The sequence below is a fragment of the Gigantopelta aegis genome, chromosome 13, assembly GCF_016097555.1.
Source record: "Gigantopelta aegis isolate Gae_Host chromosome 13, Gae_host_genome, whole genome shotgun sequence".
NCBI classification, from domain to species: domain Eukaryota; kingdom Metazoa; phylum Mollusca; class Gastropoda; order Neomphalida; family Peltospiridae; genus Gigantopelta; species Gigantopelta aegis.
In genome coordinates this window covers 19,634,980-19,657,949 of record NC_054711.1, presented here as the reverse complement: position 1 = coordinate 19,657,949, position 22,970 = coordinate 19,634,980, and the positions used below count along the sequence as shown (strand labels likewise).

At 38.7% G+C, this 22,970-nt stretch overlaps 1 protein-coding gene across 3 annotated transcripts; it reads right to left on the bottom strand.

Moving 5' to 3' along the window:
- Window positions 1-466: 466 nt before the first annotated feature.
- LOC121387079 (transcription factor Sp3-like) lies at window positions 467-22,728 on the bottom strand. Of its 3 annotated transcripts, none has more exons than XM_041518099.1 (8): window positions 22,596-22,728; window positions 21,159-22,463; window positions 16,691-16,943; window positions 14,770-14,971; window positions 13,475-13,570; window positions 10,818-10,918; window positions 6,454-6,579; window positions 467-2,098 (listed from the first exon to the last, which is right to left on the bottom strand). In XM_041518099.1, the coding sequence occupies exons 1-8, from the start codon at window positions 22,656-22,658 to the stop codon at window positions 1,935-1,937; spliced, it is 2,310 nt and encodes a 769-aa protein (XP_041374033.1). In that variant the 5' UTR covers window positions 22,659-22,728; the 3' UTR covers window positions 467-1,934. The 3 variants fall into 3 exon arrangements, with proteins under 3 accessions (XP_041374033.1, XP_041374034.1, XP_041374035.1); XM_041518100.1 differs by having other exon boundaries at window positions 467-2,095; XM_041518101.1 differs by having other exon boundaries at window positions 6,463-6,579.
- Window positions 22,729-22,970: the final 242 nt, after the last annotated feature.

The following is a 22,970-nucleotide window of genomic DNA, read 5'->3' as shown; positions in this document are numbered from 1 at the left end:
GTGCACTGGTTGGAATGAAAGAGAGAGAAAAAAAAATAATGTTTTATTGAACGACGCACTCGACACATTTTATTTTACAGTTATATGGTGTTGGACATATGGTTAAGAACCACACAGATATTGAGAGGAAACCCAGTTGCCACTTCATGGGCCATCTTCAATTAGCAGCAAGGGATCTTTTATATGCACCACCCCACAGACAGGATAGTACATACCACAGTCTTTGTTACACCGACTGGGTACGATCCTAGACCGACCGCACATCAAGTGAAGAAAATACCACTGGGCTAAATTTCACCCCCTTGATGTATAAATATGCCCTATACTAGTACACACAATTTGAAAATGTTTAAAACTCGTAGATCGGCAACAAAGCAAACTTCACATGTACAAGGACATACACACACACCACTTTTAAAACAAGAAGGTAACGAATGAAAACAAATGAAAACCAACAAATAACATGGCAATGTATATGTAGTTTAGACAGTCACAAACTGTATTCAAGGAAATAAAATATATTACTCCATTCATATAGAGCACAACAAGAAATACACATTCACGTTTTTTTATGCTTTAAAAACATGAAATAATATTGCAGCGCAAGTGGTTTTATGAAATGCAGATTTATTTTATTCAATGTTGGTATTAGAGGGATGATTTATGCATGTGTGTGGCGAGTTATTTGGTCACACCAAACATTCATTAAAATATAGATATAGTGTAATGATTTGTTTGCAACCCTATAGATAGCCGTTTGGTAGTAATGGTAATATTTACAAATATTATCAAGATTCGGGCATTTTCATTTAATTAGGGCAAAAGCCAGCCTGCCAGCCTGCCCCCCCCCCCCCCCCACCCCGTAAGCATATGGATTCAAGTGATACCATGCTGTTGATAACCGTTGATCTGTATGCATGCTAGTCAACTTGGACCTCTAAATATGCTTATGAACTTTGACATATAAATTTTACATATGCTGGTAACTATAACCTGTGTCTGTTGGTGGTGACCTCTGCTCTGATCTATGGTATTTAAACCAATGCTATCTTTTGTTTCTGTGAAGTTAATATTTCAACTATTATGTCTACTGGTGAACTCAGCCCATCATATCTGTTGGTGAACTTTGACCTACATTTTGATCTGTGCATTTGGCCTGCAAATACTGATAGTTAACTGCTCTGTATGACATGGAACAATTAATCTCTCTTTAATTTTTTCCATGTCAAGGTCTGCTTTTATAGTTGAACTTTGACCTACATACACTGTATGCTGTCATTCATGTTTTTCATTAACTTTGACTAATACATCCCATTTCTGAAGGAAATTAAATATATCTGTTAGCTGCTGAATTTCTGATCACAGAACATTCCAACTGATGTCTTCTGATGAAATCTGACCTGCAACTTTTCTCAGTGAACCCGATACATGTTTATCTCACATTCTGGCAGATAGTATCTATGCTGATGAACTTTGACCTGGAACGTTCATTGGAGGCCTCTGATGGTAGCGTTTTCTGTTTAACTTTGACCATGATCATCTTTGCTCAGAATGCTATATTGATCAGCGACCTTTGACTTCTGTTCCAATCCATGTATCAAATCTACAGTCAATCAACTACCGTTGACCTTTTACAATCCATGTATCAAATCTACAGTCAAAGAATGACCTTTGACCTGTTCCAATCCATGTATCAAATCTACAGTCAATCAACAACCTTTGACCTGTTCCGATCCTTGTATTGTCTACCAGCGACCTTTGACCTCTGTTCCAATCCCTATATTAAGTCTACCAGCGACCTTTTTCCCAATGTCAGTATTACATCTTCCAATGACCTCTGACACAAGTTCCAATCCCTGTATTGACTCTACCAGGGACCTCTTATTTTAGATCATCCTCTTATGTCGATCATTCTCTTATGTCTCATCATTCCATTATGTCTGATCATCCAACTGTTCCGTCATCTCTTCGAGGGAGACTTTCGCCATCACCTCCCCCTGGTCTCCCTCCTCATCTATGGCACTGACCATCACCATCCCATCAGGCAACGCTTCGTCCTCATCCTCCATTTCTTCCATCTCTCCATCTTCTCCAGCTACTGTTTGAAAGAAATGAAAGAAACTGTCTTAAATTAAAATATTATTAAATTTTTTCACAAGTAGACCAATAAATAATGCTAGCAATCTTAACGAAAGAAGGAAATGTTTTATTTAATGATGCACTCAACACATTTTATTTATAGTTATATGGCGTCAGACATATGGTTAAGGACCACACAGATATTGAGAGAGGAAACCTGCTTTCGTCACTTCATGGGCTACTCTTTTCAATTAGCAGCAAGGGATCTTTTATGTGGACCATCCCACAGACAGGATAATACATACCACGGCCTTTGTTACACCAGTTGTGGAGCACTGGCTATCATGTATAGAGGCACATCAGCCTTCGAAATAAGTCGTAAATGATAGGTCAAGTCATGAATGATAGGTCGTCGTGAATGATAGGTCAAGTCATGAATGATAGGTCGTCGTGAATGATAGGTTGTCGTGAATGATAGGTCAAGTCGTGAATGATAGGTTGTCGTGAATGATAGGTCAAGTCGTGAATGATAGGTCGAGTCTTTTATCGGTCACGTCAAGTGCCGGATTAAGCATCTTCAGGGCCACAACTAGCTCTGGATCAGCAGAACATTTCGTCAAATTATTTACTGAACTTCAAAATTTTATAGATACCCAGTTATTTTATAATAACTTTAAAATTTACAACTGGCGAATCTGTTTGAGTGCCAGAGCTAGCTCTGAGGGCCCACACTAAACTAGTAGCTTATCACATGAGCCCCACCCTACACAGTGATGTCATTAAAAAGAAAAATAGCAGGTGAAAATCAAATTATAGGCGGCCATTAATTAACAAAAAGTCGACAAGCATTGTTTATGGTAAGTTCGATACCCGGTGACAATTGATTCGATAGCCAGCGAAAAATCACCGGGTGCCGACTATTAATAACATCTCTGCTACATACTATTAAAGTCTTACAAATTGGTTACATCCGAGAAATACCACGTAACCTACTAACCAGTACAATTTATTTCCTGGGCTGAACTAAGTCCAAAGGACTTACTATGATGCACGCACACACATACACAGACCTGGTTTAAGAATCTGCGGGGCCTGTAGCACAAATAACAGTCGTACCCCCTTCCCAGGATACATATTTTGCAACCCCCTTAGGGAGAGGGGAAAAATTACCTGGGAAAAATAAATGTACACATAACTGCAGGGCCCTGGGGAAAATAAATGTACACATCACCACGAGGCCCGTAGCACGTGCTACATGTGCTACTAGGATAAACAGCCTCTGCACATACATATACAATTCTCAGGACCAAAGAGCCACAAAATTAATAATGTTAAAGGATTGTAGTCTTTGCTTATAACGCATTACCATCAACATCCCAAAATGCGTTCACCTAACAACAAAAACACAAATACGATATTTACTGAAATATTATTCTACATTTTTCAGCTACGATACTTGAAACAAAATAGATTGTAATCATTTAACGTAAAAAATCAACTATTTGGATGTAAAACAAATCCATTCTTGTAAACAAAAGGGAATGACCCTACGGTAAACAGGAAAAAGTGTGACGTTTCTAACTGCGTTCAGGTGCATGCGTTCGTCATTTTCCATTTTTAAGACAACTACATGAAAAAATATATGTTTTTTAATTATGCACAGTAGCCGAACACTTAATTTATTAAAAACAATTTAAAGGAAAAATTCAATTTGTCAAGCGTTCTGGTCCGGTCCGCGTTTTATCAACACACATCGCTCACACTTGATGTCAATACTGATAGGCATTACGTTCATACCTGCGAATAGTTTGTAAAATATAAAAATTTTTTAAGGAATTGATTCTAAATTAATAAAATTTATATACTCAAAATTATTTACAACTGTTATGAATGGATTATGAATACTATTCACTACAATAGAGGCACGAAAATGTAGTGTACCTTTTGCAGTTCAAATATAATAAATGAAAACAAATTCTAACAACAGGGGTCTTAAAAATCGTAAAAAATTAAATTCTTTGGCCTTGTTGATCTGGCACGTGTGAGGTCATGTGACACGCACCAAATGTTAATTCATCTTTCTCCATTTTAAGTCAATTTCTATGAGTCATGTGGACCCTATATTGGTAATTTTAAGGAATAAACAAAAACGACTTAGTAAAATTAATAGTTTTAGGGGTTTGTAAAGTTTTGTATTTAGAACTTTGTTTATAAAAATGTTTACGAACTGTGAAGAAAAAAAATCATAAATGAACGACATGCCGATGACAACAAATCAGATGTTGAGTGCGCGAACCGTGCACGAGAAAACAAAGTGAATGGAATTTGAAGCATAACGCAGTTAGGGACGTTGACGATATATGTGGAAGGCGTTACCAAAATGGTCCATTATCTGACTCAAACTGAACATCAGCACTAACAGCAATTGCCGTAGTTGTGACTTTACTGACAGCATGTTTTTGCTGCTCGATAAAAATTGCTGTCATCTGTTGAAGGACTAATTTCAGGTTTTAATTTTGTATTTATCTCGTTTCAGTTTTCAGGCATGGCTCAACAGATCAAGGGCGCAAAGCAAAGTTTCTTGGAGGGTTTCAGAAAGAAATGTTTTATTTAACGATGCACTCAACACATTTTATTTACGGTTATATGGCATCAGACATATGGTTAAGGACCACACAGATTTTGAGAGGAAACACGCTGTCGCCACTACATGGGCTACTCTTCCGATTAGCAGCAAGAGATTTTTTTATTTGCGCTTCCCACAGACAGGATAGCACAAACCATGGCCTTTGTTGAACCAGTTATGGATCACTAGTCCGTACAAGTGGTTTACACCTACCCATTGAGCCTTGCGGAGCACTCACTCAGGGTTTGGAGTCGGTATCTGGATTAAAAATCCCATGCCTCGACTGGGATCCGAACCCTGTACCTACCAGCCTGTAGACCGATGGCCTACCACAACGCTGGAGGGTTTCAGGGGTATGCCGCCCCGTAAAATATTGAAAACTTAAAATCCTGAAATGCGCCTGGTCTTTGTCATGATCAAGGGGCGGAACTCAGCCCAGTGGTACAGCGATCGATTGATGCACGGTCGGTGTGGAATCGATCCCCGTTGGTGGGCCCATTGTGCTATTTTTCGGTCCAGCCAGTGCACCATGTCTAGTATATCAACGGCTGTGGTATGTACTACCCTGTCTGTGGGATGATGCTTATAATAGATCCCTTGCTGCTAATCAAAAAGAGTAGCCCAAGAAGTGGTGACGGTGTGTTTCTTCTCTCTCAATATCTGTGTGGTCCTTAACCATATGTCCCGACGCCATGTAACCGTAAATAAAATGAGTTGTTAAATAAAACAGTTCTTTCTTCTGTTTTTTTCAGTCATGATCATCAAGATGAGCAGAGCAGTCACATAAAAAGTTTGAAATGAAATTAATTAAAAATGTATTGCACGGTGATCAATCAACCCCTGCAGTTAACCCCACAGCAGTCAGCAACGCCCTGCAGATTCTAATTCTTCATGGTATATTTTTTGCGGTGGACTATATTCAATTTTTAGTTTTTCACAGGTTTTTTTTTTTTGTGTGGACATTTCTTAATTTCCAGGTTTGTCAATATGCACGAGTGATCACTCACCTTGCCTGGTGATGTCTCGGTTTAAATTAGCTGTAGGCAAACTCAAAAAGTGTGCATTTTGCCCATGACAAAAACTATTGCAAATAACAACAAAAAAATTGTTTTGTTTAAGGACACTGCTAGAGCTATGATTAATTTATTAATCATTGACTATTGGATGTCAAACATTTGATAATTTTGACATATAGTCTCAGAAAGGAAACCCGCTACATTTTTCATTAGTAGCAAGGAATCTTTCATATGTACCATCCCATAGACAGGATAGCACATAGCACGTTCATTGATATACCAGTTGTGGTGCACTGGCTGGAGTGAGAAATAGCCCAATGGGCCCATCGACGAGGATCGATCTCAAACTGACTGCGCATCAAACGAGCAATTTACCACTGGGCTACATCCCGCCCGTGCAAATCACCAATTCTCAAGTTGAAGCCATTAAACAAGTAATTCTTTTCTTTGTTGGCAGAATTAAAGGGGCCATTTAACAATTACACAACACAAAATCGTGCCATTTTCGCACCCCCTCTTTTCATTGTAGCCATTTTTCATATATTTCTTTATTACTAAATATTTTTTTTTATCTATAGCAGAACATTTAGCAATGCTTGCCTGTATTTAATTTACGAATAAAATTGTACATAATTTTGAAAGCGTTATGAAACTCTCGACAAACAGCCCCCCCAACGTTACGTTTTGTAATGAACAGCTTTACATAATTGTTGAATGGCCCCTGAATTCTACCTTGCGTACTGGAAACTGCGTTCTGCTGTGCACTCTTCTTGGCGTTGTGAGTGCGGATGTGTTTCGACAAGTGGTCGCTCCTCATAAACCTTTTGTTACACTCCCCGCACTGAAACTTCTTCTCTCCTGCAGACAAAAAAAAGAAAGAAAAAAAAGTTAAGTTTGTTTTATTTAATGACACCACTAGAGCAGGCCCTAATCTAGAATTGAACAAGTAGCAGAAGTGATCCCAGGACATAGCTTGATGCGCGGTCGGTTTGGGATCGATCCCCATCGGTGGAACCATTGGGTTATTTCTCGTTCCAGCTAGTGCACCAAGACTGGTATATCAAAGACTGTGGGATGTGCTATCTTGTCTGTGGGATAGTGCATATAAAAGATCCCTTGCTAATTATGAAAAAAATTGTAGTGGGTTTCCTCTCTATGTCTGTGTCAAACTGACCATGTTTGACATCCATTAGCCGATGATTAATAAATCAATGTGCTCTAGTGTGAACAAAATAGGCGAAGTTAACATTTATCGTTAAATTTTGTAATGTTTCGTTATTTTCTGCGTTCATTCGGAAAAGTTAAAATAACATTTTCATTAAGAATGTGATAGCATTTATTAACTAATATTATATATGCAATAATAATATATGTATTCATTAATGTATCGCTGTTACGTTAAAATGAAAGTAACAATTTATATTTTCTTGCATTACTGAAATAAATCTGTTCACTTTAAGAAATAGTAAAATTATTATTGGCAATATAATAGGCATCCGTATCCAACAAATTGCACGCGGCGTGACGTAGTCCAGTGGTCAAGCGCCCGCTTGATGTGCGGTTGGTATGGGATCGATTCCCACCGATGGGCCCATTGGGTTATTTCTCGTCTCAGCCAGTGTACCACAACTGGTATATCAAAGTCTTCCCTGGCCAGTAAAGTATAATATTTTAGTCGCCAGCCACTTATATTTAGTAGCCAGCTAATATATAAACCACGTGCTTTTAGTGCAATTTTACGGCACATTACTAATGTTGTAATTGTTATTAGGACCGCATTCGAACAAATTCGTGAAGGGGTAATTCCTAGTTGTTAAATAGTAATTACAATTGTTTGTGTCCAGTTCCACTAAAACAGTGAACGACTATTAACTATCATTATCAAATTCTGAACCCAATAATTTTATTAAACAAAATTAAGTGAATTAATATTTTAATGGCACTGCTAAGATATGCATTTAAATTGCAGTATTTGTTAAAAGTTAAATAAAAGCATTGTGATAATAATTACCAGGTTTCAATGTGTTACTACAAGTTATCAATCGGCTACCTTACTTTTGGTTTAAATATTTATTTTCGTCACAACATGCCTTGTAAATCCTAAATACGGTTTTGTAAATAATTCGAGTCGAGTCGTGAAAATAGAAACATGTTTTCATTCCCCACTGGTGAACACGACGACTTCCAACGTGATTAAAACGATCTTCACGAGTGGAAAAGTCGTTATCGTGGAAGGACCCATTATAACGATAAGCACGAAACAACTGGAGCGCAGCACAACACATCAGGGGTTCTAGAATATTTTTAAAATTCACTTGCCATAGGGCCAGTGGATTTGAAAATTCACTGGCCATGGTGAAAAATTCACTTGCCCAATTTTAACTGTTGATAAAACAAAAAAACAGTAAATTAAAATAATTAACTTTTTAATGTCCATTTTTCATACTGAGATCATGTTTAATCAATTTGTCAATTTACACAACATTGGGCATGCTTTTTGGTTTGTTTAGAAAAATATGCAAATAATTTTCATCAGTTTAGAATAAAGTTACCGTACCTATTAAAATTTTAAAATAATTGTTTCCACTAACGCCACCTAAGTTATAAAAAAAAAGAATCCATGTTACCGAGATATTACAACAATTAACAGCATTATTCATTTACTTATGAATGGGAATTTACCCACCCCATCAAAAAACAAAAAGAGAAAAGAAACAATTAAGAACCTTTATTAGCATAAAGTGTACATGTATTGCAGTTTAAGCCCCCCCCCCCCCCCCCCCCCCCAACACACACACCATATTAGTAATTTTGCAATTTGGGTACTTTGTTAAATTTAACTAGTTCATGATATTGTGTTCTTAAGCTTTTTAAAAAAAACAAAAAAACAAAACAAACTTTTTTGCAATTTATGTTATATTTTATAAATTAAATTAATAATTTACACATTTAATAGTGACGTGCAAGCTTTAAAACTAATAAAAGACTGGTTACCGTTTTGCATATTATTAGTATTAGAGTAACAAATCTTTGGATTTCAGTGTAAAAAACAATGAACTTTTGTTTTTCCAATGTTTACACTTTATAACTTTAATAAAGTTATATTAGTAGGTATATTGATGTCATGGATGGGTCAAAGATTACTGGTTGCCAACCATTTGTTAGTGAAATATTGCATGTGATAGCAAATCGAAAGAAGTGACTTGTAGATGTTTCTTTTGTTTTTGTATGATCGTAGGACGTAGCGTTGTAGATTTTTTTTTTTTTTTTTTTTTTTTTTTTATTACCACTTGCCATCGGGATTGCGCAAAGTAACTTTTACTGGCCCGAATCCAAAAAACACTGGCCTCGGGCATCGGGCCACCGTATTCTAGAAGGCCTGCACATTTAAAATAATTAACGTTTTGAGTTTCAACCAGACAAGTAAAGACGCACAGTGACTCAACAATCTCATTTTAATACATAAATAAAATTGGGCTCTAAATGGGACAGGACCGACTTGGTCCAAAACTGAACTGCGACCAAATTATTTCCAGACGCTTGAAATCAAGTTAAGGGAGGTAATACCATAACGAAGTAGTACCTCCCATAAAGGGACATGCCCTAGTTTTAAAACACTAAGGCATATTTTTTACTATTAGAGCCGTTTTTGGTAACTGAAATCATACTTTACTTATATTTTATTGTTTAAATTATCCATTTCCGTACATTCAAAGTGTTCTTGGTCATCCTGGTGTTTTTAATATCACAAAATGCATTTATCATATTTTTTAAAACGCACGTGCGTCTGAGATATAACAGTCATAGAGTCGAGTTTTAGTCTATTTTAGAGGGTATTTCACCATTTCAACGTCACAGACTCACGTTTCACTCAATTGTAACTTTATTCAAATGTTGTACAGGTTTGTAGATTAACTAAACTTAGTGCTAATTTTCATGGGCTGAAACTAAGTTCTGTCCCTTTAACGTGTTTGCTCTTGAATACTGGAAAGTTGTTGGTCATAATCCAATATAACTTGTCTCAAACTTTTATTTTTCAAACAAATTCTTGATAGAAAACATGTTTTATAGAAGATAAATTGCTACTGGTCCACTGTGTTTTCCAATGTCCAGTTTTGTTTACAGATTGAAGTAAAATTATTGGACAGTCGCCAACTGGTGAATATGATTTTATTTTTTAGACGCCAGGGAATTATTTTATTGTGCCATGGCAAGTATTTTACTCGCTTTGTAGAGCAGTGCTAATGGAAAAATGTAGCGGGTTTCCTCTAAGACTATGTCAAAATTACCAAGTGTTTGACATCCAATAGCCGATGATTAATAAATTAATGTGCTCTAGTGGTGTCGTTAAATAAAACAAACTTTTAACATAATTTTTGCCTCAGAAAACCCGACTGAAAATAAGTTTCCTTTGTGCCTCTCATTTGAAGGAAACGGCAAAAATTGCCATCAATCCGATTAAAATAAGTTCTACTGGTCTCACCAGTAGATCTAACAGCATTGTGTGGACTTCCATGTTCAGGTGATTTCATCTATAAATAACAATTTAAATATCGACCAATTACACTTCGCCTTTTACAACATTATTCAGGAGCATACATATTCTACAAATATCGGGCGAGACTATTTATGCAATAGGCAAACTTGTTGGTCTATTTCAACACTGAAAAAATTGGGGGGAAATGAAGTAATAAACTCTGGATTGTATACTAGTATAAAGTAATTTTATGGCTATACCATCATGGGTTGGGGGGTTTTCGTCTTGAAACAAATTTTATATTAAATTTTATATTGAAATTAGTTTCCGGCATACTTCGTAATTGACCCGAATCATTTAGTATACCCTAAGCATAATCCCGAATATTTTCAAATTCTTTTAAAATCACTGGCATGATTTTGCAAGTAAGGTTTTGATTGGTCGAATGAAAGGTCAACTGGACATGAGCTCCAACGGGCTGCTGTTAGATCCACATGTAATAGTTGAGCTAATTTTAATTAGACTGAACTTGCCATAATCCTCAAAAATAAAGATGTGACCCCTGTAAACCTATGCATCACAGTATACTGTCTTATCGTTACCACTCTACTGTACGTACCTGTGTGTGTTCGCTTGTGTCGCTGTAACTCATCCGACCTCGTAAAGCGCTTCCCACAAAACAGCCAGTTACACACAAATGGACGTTCCCCAGTGTGCCATCTGGAAGAAGAAAAAAAAGGTGGCCTTTGTTTTTTGGAGGTTTTTTTTGCTTTTTAACACCACTAGAGCACAGTGATTAATTAATTTGTTTAATTCAGCCTGCCCCCAACCTCCCCCCACCCTACAAAATTGAGTTGTTTTGTTTAACAACACCACTAGAGCACTGATTAATTAATTTGTTTAATTCAGCCTGCCCCCACCCACCCCCACCCTACAAAATTGAGTTGTTTTGTTTAACAACACCACTAGAGCACATTGATTAATTAATAATCATTGGCTATTGGATGTCAAACATTTGGTCATTCCCACACATAATCATCAGAGGAAACCCGCTACATGTGTTCTAATACAGCAAGGGATCTTTTATATGCACTTTCCCACAGACAGTAAAGCACATACCACGGCCTTTGACCAGTTGTGGTGCACTGGTTGGGACTAGGAAGAAAAATACAAATTTAATGGGATCCACCGAGGTGGTTCAATCCGGAGAGGCAAGCACCTCAAGCGAACACTTAACCGACTGAGCTATATGCCGCCTTCAACCGAAATCAGAAAAATGCATAACATTGTATGAATACCAAAATGTAATGCATTAAGCAGGCTTAAGATACTCAATGAAGAATCGAATCTAAAATGATGAATCATAATGATGTTTAAAAAATGTTTGTTCAAGATTGTTTTGTTTGACAACACTACTAGAGCACATCGGCTATTGGATGTCAAACATCTGGTAATTATGACATACATGTATATAGTCTTAGAGAGGAAACCTGCTACATTTACCCATTAGTAGCAAATAGGGCATACCACAACATTTGACACACCAGTCATGGTGCACTGGCTGGAATGAGAAATAGCCCAACCGATCGAACATCAAGCGAGCACTTTACTACTGGACTACGTCCAACCCTGTTAAAGTTTAAACTCCTTACCATATCATACCAAAACAAATGGAAGTTGGAATGGGAAATACCCAACAGGTATGATGAGGGGGATAAAGCAACAGAGACTGCTTAACAATTCATATTCTTAACAGGAGGAAAAAATATCCCAGAATTGGGACACAACTCTGTAATGTTTAAAAAAACAAAAGTAAGAGTTATTTCCCTTGAACAAGGCTAAACATTTGCTATTTTAGTGTACTGCAGTTATTGCCTTTGTGAGCTTTACAATATCATGGCATGATGGCTGGGATATTACTGACTCCAGCCAGTGCACCACGACTGGTATACCAAAGGCCGGGGAATGTGCTACACTGTCTGTGGGATGGTGCATATAAAAGATCCCTTGCTACTAATGAAAAAATGTAGCGGGTTTCCGAGCTCCAAGACTCACTAGGCTATTACTCGTTCCAGCCAGTGGACCACGACTGGTATATCAAAGACTGTGGTACGTGCTATCCTGTTTGTGGGATGGTGCATATAAAAGATCCCTTGCTACTAACTGAAAAATGTAGCAGGTTTCCCCTCTCAACAATTTAGGGGAAATTTATCAAATGTTTGACATCCAATAGCCGCTGATTGATAAATCAATGTGCTCTAGTGGTGTCGTTATACAAAATAAACTTTTCTTTTTCTTCATGGCATGATAGCACACCAGAAGCTGTTCTTTATAAGGCACAAACTGAAAAGTTAAAAGTTTGTTTTGTTAAAAGACACCACTAGAGCACACTGAATTCTTTATCATCGGCTACAGGATGACAAACATTTAATAATTCAGTCTTTGAGGAAACCTACAACAGTTTTCCATTAGCATCAAGTCATCTTTTATATGCACTTTCCCACGGACAGGCCATCTAGTGATGTACCAGTGATTGATTATAATTGAAAATTGATCAGTGTTGCTCTACCGATGTGCTGATCGATTACAAAAATCCATAATCTAGTGTGTGGGAATATCAACTGTTGTTCCTCCAGTCGACATGAACGAAATGAAGACTAATGTTTTATTTAACGACACACTCGGTTATATGGTGCCAGCTGGACATATGGATAAGGACCACACAGATATTCAGAGGAAACCCACTGTCGCCACATCATGGGCTACTCTTTTCGATTAGCAGCAAGGGATATTTTATATACACCATCCCACAGACAGGATAGTACATACCATGACCTTTATTACCCCCCAGTTGTGAAGCACTGGCTGGAATGAGAAATAGCCCAATGGGCCCACCGACGGGAATCGATCCTAGAGCGCTGTATCACCGAGATACATCCCGGGTCTCCAGTGGATATGATGAAACTCTCATGTATAGGGCCTATGTTGGACTTGATGTTTGTGTCCACATGTACAAAGAAGGTTTGTTTTGATTAACGACACCACTAGAGCACATTGATTTATTAATCATCGGCTATTGGACGTCAAACATATGGTCATTCTGACACAGTCATAAAGAGGAAACCCGCTACATTTTTTCGTTAGTAGGAAAGTTGGTTGACCATAACTGATAATGATTTTGCATCCATGGACAGCACTTACGGCCTTTGATATGCCAGTCGCAGGGTACCGACTGGGTGACCATTAAACATTGTATGACGAGTTTTTTTCACCTACCTAAGATGAGCTCGAAGGTGAGAAGTTTTTCCGTAAACCTTTCCACAGCCCGGCATGTGACAGATGTGTTGTTTCTTCTTGTTGTCTCCTGTTGTCCTAAAAAACAATTCAAATACATTTGTATTGTGCATAGGAGTAGTTTCTTTTGAGGATCAGTGAACAAAAAAATTGCACTTTGAACACTGAAAATAATTTATTTTCGCCAATTTTCAGATATCAAGAATATTTCCTTAAACATTAAAAACAACGTATGAGATAAATGGTATCTAACAGTAACAGCCACTCATGTATTATTCTCTATTTACTTAATGTTAAGAATCATATTCTGCAGCAATCTTGTGTAATGTTTCAAATATGATGCGACGTAGTTAGTAAATCAGACATCAGTAATAAAAAGACGCCAACTCCACAGTAAAAATTAAAAGTTAATTCCCCATTTATAAGTTCCGGTTCAGATAGCACATATATTTGTGATACAAGATAAATCTATCACACTGATTGGAAATGTCTTCATCACTATAGTAAGAATGAATAGGTATGCAATAAAATACTTGTACGTGTAGTGGGTGCAATGCAATCAGTTCACAGAAGTTTAAACGATCCTTTTGTCACAATTCTCATACTGCCTCCATCTACCACCCCTCCCACTTCTTTGTTTAACAAAACCACCGGAGCACATTGATTTATTAATCATTGGCTGTTGTATGTCAAACATTTGGTAATTCTGACAGACTTAGAAAACCCACAAACAGGACAGCATATACCACAGCCTTTGATATACCAGTCATGGTACACTAGCTGGTACGAGAAATAACCCAATAAGCCCACAGATGGGGACCGATTCCAAACTGATCGCACATCCAGCAAGGGTTTTACCACTGGGCTATGTCACGACCCCAGATTTCAGAGGTTCATGCAGACCTTTTGTCACTATTCTTGAGCCGCTGCTACCCCCCCCCCCCCCCACCCCCACCCCCTTTATTTGTTATTCAGTTTTAAACCTTTCTTTCTTTCTTTAACTTATTTTCGAGCTTATGTCCAATTAAGGTCCAAGCGCACTGTCCGGGGCACACACCTCAGCTATCAGGGCTGTCTGTCCAGGACAGTTGGTTAGTTGTTAGTGAGAGAGAAGAGGGTGTATAGTAGTCTTACACCTACTCAATGAGTCGTTAAAACCCGCTCTGGATGGGAGCCGGTACCGGGATGTGAACCCTGTACCTACCAGTCTTATGTCCGCTGGCTTAACCACAACACTACAGAGGCCTGGGTTTTAAACCATAAACTCTTGTTTTTACCTTCCATCACTCTGGCAGTTTGGACACGTACAGGCCACCCTTCTCAAACGACGTCCCGGGGGGGTCGGTTCTTGCCCCAGCCCGGGCTGCCCCACCTGTGTTGGGCTCAGACTGCCGACAGTTGAACCCTGTGATGTGGCCAGAACCTGCCATTTTGTCGGGTCATTCGGGTCTTGCTGAATGGGGATTTGCTGATTACCAGCTGTAAAAAAAAAAAAAAAAAAAAAAAAAAATTGAATAATGATGTTACAACTACATATATATCTTATCTGACAAATCATAAAGCTATGGAAATGGGAATTATTGTGTTAGTCAGGGCTTCAAGATGATGGTAGCCCCACTCCCATAGTTAGTGGTATTCAGTGTTGGGCTAGTAAATAACTAATATTGCCAAGCCCAACGGCTAGTGAAATGCTATTTTGCAGTGATAGATATAAGCAGAATTTTTTGCTAGTCCACCGGACAAAAAATCTAGAAATCTACTTGTTAACCAATATTTTCACTTGTCCAAATAAATGGTTTCTTTCATTCAAGCACCAGGATGATGTTTTTGATTGCTCAAAATGAAACTCCACTGAATAATATTATTTTACTTGTCCACTGGACAACAACCGAGGCACATTTTGAATGTCCGAATAGATTTGCACTTGTCGGGACAAATGGACAAGTGCTTATTTCGAACACTGTTTTGTAAATATGAATACCCTGCCCCAACCCCAACAATGTTATTGTTTTAAAGCTCTATCTCCCTCTTTAGGTGACATATCTGATTATTACTATTATTTAGTAAACTTTTATTAACTTAAAGGAAAGTAGGGCTAGTGAATTTTTAATCATGGTTATTAAAAAAAATTAGTGGATTTAAAAAAAAAAATTCTAAAAGCTCTGTGTCGGTCTTTGGAATAAAAAAACATCAAGGCTTACTGTAGTCACTCACAGGGGCGACAGAGTGTAAAAAATAGTGGTACGGCTCGTGGTTGCCATACTCGCCTTTCAAATTACTTGTTAGGAGATTTTCACAGATACAACAAATATAACACACACACACACACAAAATATTCATACATATTAAATGGTTTGGCCTTGCTGATCTGGTATGACACACACCGAATGTTAATTTATCTTCCTCCGTTGTAAGTCTATTTCTATGAATCAAGTGAACCCGAAATCAGTCCTGACATTCAGTCCTGAGTGGGAGACTCGGTGCCATCTTCCTCATCAGAGGAACAGTGGATACTGATACTGTCATTATCACTGACACTGTCGTCATCATCACTGTCACTATGATTCGGAATTACAGATAATAATAGGGTTACTGTGACTGGTTCGAGATTGTAATGGCCATCACAATATCGCCATTTTTGTTTGGTTAAATTCAGCTATAACGCTTTCTAACAACCAATGGGAATGCATGTACTTTGCAAGATATTTATACAAACTTGACTGGGTTATGTTACGTGCTACAAAAAAGCACTGTGTCGGGAACAAGTCTTAATGTTTGTATTCGTAATAAAAATATGTTGGTACATTGCCGGGATTAATCATTCAGTAAATTTTACACAAACGGTAAATCGGTTATGCCAAATAAAATGGCATAACCGAAGCACGAACGAAATGGTCATTCGTGCAATTTGTGCAGGCCTGAAAATACTGTGTCAACTGATCGATCAGCGGTGTTAAAAAGAGAAAATCTAACCCTGTATGATCGGAGTGTTGCTAATGGCCTGCGTCGTAGACTGATCGATCAGCTGTGTTAAAAAGTAAAAATCTAACCCTGTATGATCTGAGTGTTGCCAATGACCTGCATCAACTGACCAATCAGCTGTATTAAAAAGTAAAAATCTAACCCTGTATGATCGGAGTGTTGCAGATGGCCTGCGTCGACCGACCGATCATCTGTGTTAAAAAGTGAAAATCTAACCCTGTATGATCTGAGTGTTGCCGATGGCCTGAGTCGACTGACCGATCTGCTGAGTGCCGAGGCTCTGAATCTGAGTGGTCGGCGTGATGCCAGTCACTGCCCCTGTCGACGACAACGTGACGGCTCCACCCAGGTTCGGAACAGTGGCACCACTGGTGATGATCTGACCTTGAGGGGTCACCGTCTGGATCCCTTGCAGGTTCTGTATAGCCTGGTAGTTCTGAATGTTCTGAAGACCTTGTAGATTCTGGACCTGAACAAATCACAAATTCAACTGTAAGGGTTTCTGCCAGAGGGTAAAACGGGTACGACGCCATACCCAAATTTTCTTTAACAAAAAAAAAAATTCACAAAATTAATTACTCTTATCATTAAGTATGTATAATTTTCTTAACCCTGAAATTAAGCCATTTTTATTCATGGGGAGGCCCCCCATACCTCCTATTGACTGTGGCTGCATTCAATTCCATAGCGCCATACCCCAGAAACATTTTCTGGCAGAAACACTGCTTATCATTACTCTATGCTTTTCTTAACCCTAACACTAAACTTCACCCATTTTCTTTCTCGGGGAGGCCCCTCATACCTTCTGTTGATTGTGATTGCATTCCATTCCATTCCATTCCAAAAATGTCTTTCTGGTAGAAACACTGATTATGTACAATACATATCAGCCTTCCACATTGTAACCGATTTGGTCACATATGCAACCATTTTTTTTCATTTGGCGACTAACATATTTCACATTATCTATACAAAAAATACAAGTAGGTACCTTCTGGCTTCTGGGTGGAAAGATGGAAGAAGGAAATGTTTTATTTAACAACGCACTCAACACATTTTATTTACAGTTATATGGCGTCAGACATATGGTTGAGGACCATACTCATATTGAGAGAGGAAACCCACTGTCACTTCATGGGCTACTCTTTTCGATTAGGCCGGGGAAAAAAAATTACTTGTTTCCTATTACATGCTGGAAAAATATAGGGTAGGTAGGAAGGAAAAACATTTTATTTTGGAAAATAATTTTATTTATGGATATTAAATAAAGGTGTTAACTACCGGTAGCCAAAATAACCTCTGCATACATGTATAGAAATGCATTATGCAAACCAACAATACCATTCATCACAGTGTTTTCCCTAGAAATGAAGTAAGGCATGGTAAAGTGACGTTTTGGGGCATATTTTATGTGCATATAAGGGCTTTTTTTTTCCATTATACAATTTTCAATAGGAAAAAAATCTTATGGCCATTTTATTTTCTATATCTATTTCATAACTTAATTAAAAAAAGGAAATATGTAGCACTATCCGCATAGGTGTGTTTAAAGGCTTCTTTTTACATGGGCAACTTATAAATTTATAAAAGGCAAGGCATTTTCATTTTGAGGGCAACATGGTGCTATTACCTATCTGTGGGAGAGTACATACAAAAGACCCCTTGCTGTTTAATAATAGGCAGAAGGTTTACTCTCATACTAACACTTAACTTCTGTACTGGTCCAGGACAGACTTGGTTGAATCTTAATTGGATAGAAACCAGTAAATAAGTTATAACAATTTCTTTTAATGAAAACTGAAAAGAAGGGTTCTATATTTATCTGTCCAACAATAACATTAAACAATTTTTTTATGAATATTATCTTTCCTAGTGAGTAGTGTATCTAAGAAATGGTAGACTTACCAATTTTATAAGTTGCAATGTTAGTTTTATTCTGTATGCATCCAGTATTAAAGTGCACACTTGGTTCGAAGCAATTAATTGGTCCAATGAATAGAAATGCACTACAAATGCTCAGGATGCTCAAACGAATGTTGAAAATAAAGTTCAATGATTTTTATCTTTAATATCATCGGCCATTGGACGTCAAACATATGGTCATTCTGACATTGTTTTAGCGGAAACCCACAAAGTTCCCAGTGACCACTTAAAAAAATAACGAAATGCATCGAGATCTTACTGACATATTTAATCATTTGATTTGGCAGTAAACTCCATCAGTATCGGTAAACATTCCCTCCCCAGTTTATCAGAAGGTCACTAAATTTCTACATGGCCAATTTGTCGCTGGAGTAAATCATTAAATATAGTTATTATTATTATTATTAATCGGAACACCTCGCTAGGCTAGATGTAGAGTAAATCAGAAAAGATTGCATATATTTGTGAAAACAATTTTCTGACTCTTCGCCCGATATCTCACGAAAGTTACCGAACTTCAATTTGAAGGGAAGTAACTCTATCAATCAATTGTTAGAAGAAAATATTTCGTGGCTAATGGGTCGCCAATAAAAACTAACTTTGCAACAGTAAAACCACTGATATACGTCCGCAAATCAGAAAACACAGTAGGGTTATCCCCTAAATGACACCAAATTAGTGCTTGTGATAGTTTTGGAATGTTTTCGTGGAAATCGTTTTAGGGTCGACAGGTTCAAATTAGGGTCGGTCGGGTAACCGGAAACAAACAATATTTTATGATACGCCTTAGCAGCAAGGGATCTTTTATATGCACCATCCCACAGACAGGGTAGTACATACCATGGCCTTTGATATACCAGTCGTGGTGCACTGGCTCGAACGAGATCTGGGTGAAAAAGTTAACGAAGAGGCCTGCATATAAACAAAGATATTCTGAATCTCTGTTTACCGTTTACTGTGCACAGATTAATTATCATAAAACATTATAATTATGGTGCATGTACCAACAAAAAATATAACTTGTAATTTTGATAGAGGTCTAAGGGTGAAACATTAACAATGAAAGTTTTAACCAATTTACTGGTGATATTTCTATAGATCCATGTCAGGGTTTCTGCCAGAGGGTAAAACGGATATGGCACCATACCCACAATTGCTTAAAGATATTTTTAATTTATTTAACATTTTGACAAAATTAATTACTCTTTATCATTACCGTATGATTTTGTTAACCCTAACCCTAAGTTTAACCCATTTTCTTTCTGGGGCCTAAACATAACCCACACCCCCATCACACATAATACTGCAAATATTCACTTACCATATCGCATGTGGATGTTCTATAGCAGGCTATTTAACTTTTATGATACCACTAGAGCACATTGATTTATTCATCATCAAACATTTGGTAATATTGACATATAGTCTTAGAAAGGAAACCTGCTACATTTTCCCATGCAGGGCACAATATTTAACGAGAACCGTTGTTCTGTTTGTGTCGGTTATGCAACTTTAAAATCGAATGAACCGCCAATCGGTTACATGGTTAACAAATTACCTTATATCAGTAGTCAATCTGAAAATCAGTTTATTTTTTTAAATACACTTGAACCACCAATGTAGCACAGAATCGTAGTTCACGTTTTTGGATTAGGTAGGTCTAACTCATCGGTTACATGAATATAGTTCACGTAATCGGTTACCTAATTAAAACTCAAGTGAACCGACTTCCAGTTACCTAAAATTTTGAAATATTGTCCTCCACCATGATTTTTTGTATATGCATCATCACAGACAAAAAATCACATACCAAGGCTGTTGATATATGATATACCAGTCGTGGTGCACTGGCCTGAACAACAAATGTTCCAATGGGCCTACTGACAGGGATTGATCCAAGACCGACCATGTTTCAGACAAATGCTTTACCACTGGGCTACGTCCTGCTCCAATCAGGGCTGGACGTAGCCCAGTGGTACAGCGCTCGCTCGATGTGCGGTCGGTCTAGGATCGATCCCCGCCAGTGGGCTCATTGGGCTATTTCTTATTCCAGCCAGAGCACCACGACTGGTATATCAAAGACCATGGTATGTACTACCTTGTCAGTGGGATGGTGCATATAAAAGATCCTTTGCTGCTAATCAAAAATATAGACCACGAAGTGGCAACAGCGGGTTTCCTCTCTCAGTATCCGTGCACTGTGGTCCTTAACCATATGTCCGACGCCATATAACCGTAAATAAAATGTGTTAAGAGTCAGGGGTTGAAATTTAATTTTTTTACCACTATCCCAAAGCAATAGTGAATTTCAAAAAACACTATTCCGTCTAAAAATGTACTATCCCTTCAATTATTAATGTACTATCCCTTCAATTATTAATGTACCACTAGTTTTCCTGACTGTGACACGTCGCCCTGTACAACATTACGTAACGAACAATTGTTTATATACCAGTCTATGCACTACTGCGTACTAGCTGGAATTACAAACTCACTCACTCCAAACATTAGTCTCAATCAAAAAGACGTTTATTTTCTACCAGTAAGTGCATGAGAAAGGTCTTAGCAGCGCAAGGATTTGTTCTGCATAAAAATGTAGCAGAAAAAAAAGAGTAAGCGGAATAGACGCAGGCAATTTTTGTTATTCTGTGCTTTATTTTCACGACGGAATATTGGAAGAATTGTTTTACTATTCCGTTTCGAAATTTCAACCCCTGAGAGTGCGTCGTTAAATAAACCATTTCTTTCTTTCTTTACTTACCTGAATTGTCTGAATGTTTGATGGTCTAATGCTGCCGAGGTTGACAGCTTGAGGCCACAGATTCTGCGGCATCACTTGACTGTGACCCGCAATCTGTAGTCCGCCGATGCCCTGCGTCCCGACTCCCTGAATCATCTGGGGTGTAAGGATCGTCGCCATCACATTCCCTTGTGTCTGCGACTGCGTGGAGGCTGCGGATGACGATGTCATAGTAGTTGCAGTAGTCGTACCACTCTGCGGGTATGAGGCAACTGCGAATGAAGACGAAGTCTGTGGTGCAACAGCAGATGACTGAGATGATGGAATAACAATCTGTGTTGCGCCCGTGTTGAGGACATTCCCGCCAACTGGAATCAAAGTCGGGACGCCATTCGGCCCCATGGCAATCTGCGCAAAGCTAGTGTTGGCCTGGCCACCTTGGAAAATGTTCTGGACAGAATTCGAGGTTTGAGATTGGGCCAGCGTTTGAGCAATGTTTTTGTCGTCACTTTTCATCGAGTCGTCAGGCTGGTTTTGGTGTGCCGATGCCGATGTCATGACTTGCGAAATGCTCTGAGTGACGGTGTTGGCTGCACCCTGTTGAACGGGGGCCTGCATCGTCTGAAATGTCTGCAACGGGACCTGAATCGCCTGCAACGTGTTAACCGTCTGTCCGTTAACAGAAACGGGGATCTGGACCAGATTGGTGATCTGCTGCATAGGGACTTGAATGGGGGGCTGCTGGACCCCACCAAGGCTGACGAGATTCCCACCTATGTTGACCACATTCCCTGGAAGATTGGTGAATCCCATGGTGGGGATCACATTCCCCCCTGAAATTCCCTGAGTCCTCACCAACTGTCCCGATGGGGTTATCAAGGTCTGTCCAGTGATATTCTGTTGGGCCACCAAAGCCTGGTTCCCCACCGCCCCTCCCGTCGATGGAATAAACAGCGCCTCTTGCCCGTCAATGGTTACCGTCTGAAAAGAAGGCATGATGCTGTACGAAATGTTCCCACCTGGTCCGACGGAAACCATGATTTGGGGTGGAGCTTGCTGGAGAAGGCCTGCCGCCGGCATGTTGGCGACGGCGCTCGTTCCGTTTGCCTTTCCGCCATTACTGGACGACGATGGATCTACCAGCGCCCCTTGCGGAAGCTGAACCCAGCTCGGCGCCTGTACCACCTCACCGCCACTGGTTTGCCCTGGGACAATCACACGGATGGCTTGGGACCCTCCCTGGTTGTAGGCGTCGTCGGTGGGAGGGGGCGCCCCAATCTTGCTGCACGTGGCTGCGAGGAGGGCTAACGGGGACGGCTGTGCATCCTGAAAAGGCGGAGTCAAAGAGGGGTGGTTAAAAACATGGCCGACAAAAACACGGGTTCGACGCGTCTCGTTAACTGTTACTTATAATGTTTTAAATCTATTAAATAGTCAAGAATATTTAAGTATACTTACTTGTGGTACACTAGCCGGGACTACGTACTCTTGATTTGATTTTCGGACTTGAACGCTAGACATTTTATTTCATTTTTGTTTTTCGTCAAAACCTGCCACAAATATCTCTGGCGTCAGCTTGCGTATGAATTTCGCTGGGACGTTAACAATGCTGTTACACCTCTCTTATCCTTCTTTAATTTTTCAAATTAACAATTAAATTACGCAAATGTTTACATTAAAATATTCTTGTAATTATATTTTAAAAGTGATAATATTTACATTTTTTAAGTAGTGCTATGCTGTCAATATAAACCCAATTCATTTATTCGGAACTCATTTCTTTTGCGCTAGATGTTGTGAGTAAATTGTGGTACGTGCCCTGACCTCACTTTG

Bases quoted from the DNA above. Each gene is read 5' to 3' on its own strand.
- LOC121387079 (XM_041518099.1), bottom strand. From the start codon at position 22,658: ATGTCTAGCGTTCAAGTCCGAAAATCAAATCAAGAGTACGTAGTCCCG. The intron at 13,571-14,769 runs GTAAAAACAAGA...ATTGTTTTTTAG, and splicing joins AACTGCCAGAGTGATGGAAG to GACAACAGGAGACAACAAGA. The intron at 10,919-13,474 runs GTAGGTGAAAAA...TTCTTCTTCCAG, and splicing joins CACCTTCGAGCTCATCTTAG to ATGGCACACTGGGGAACGTC.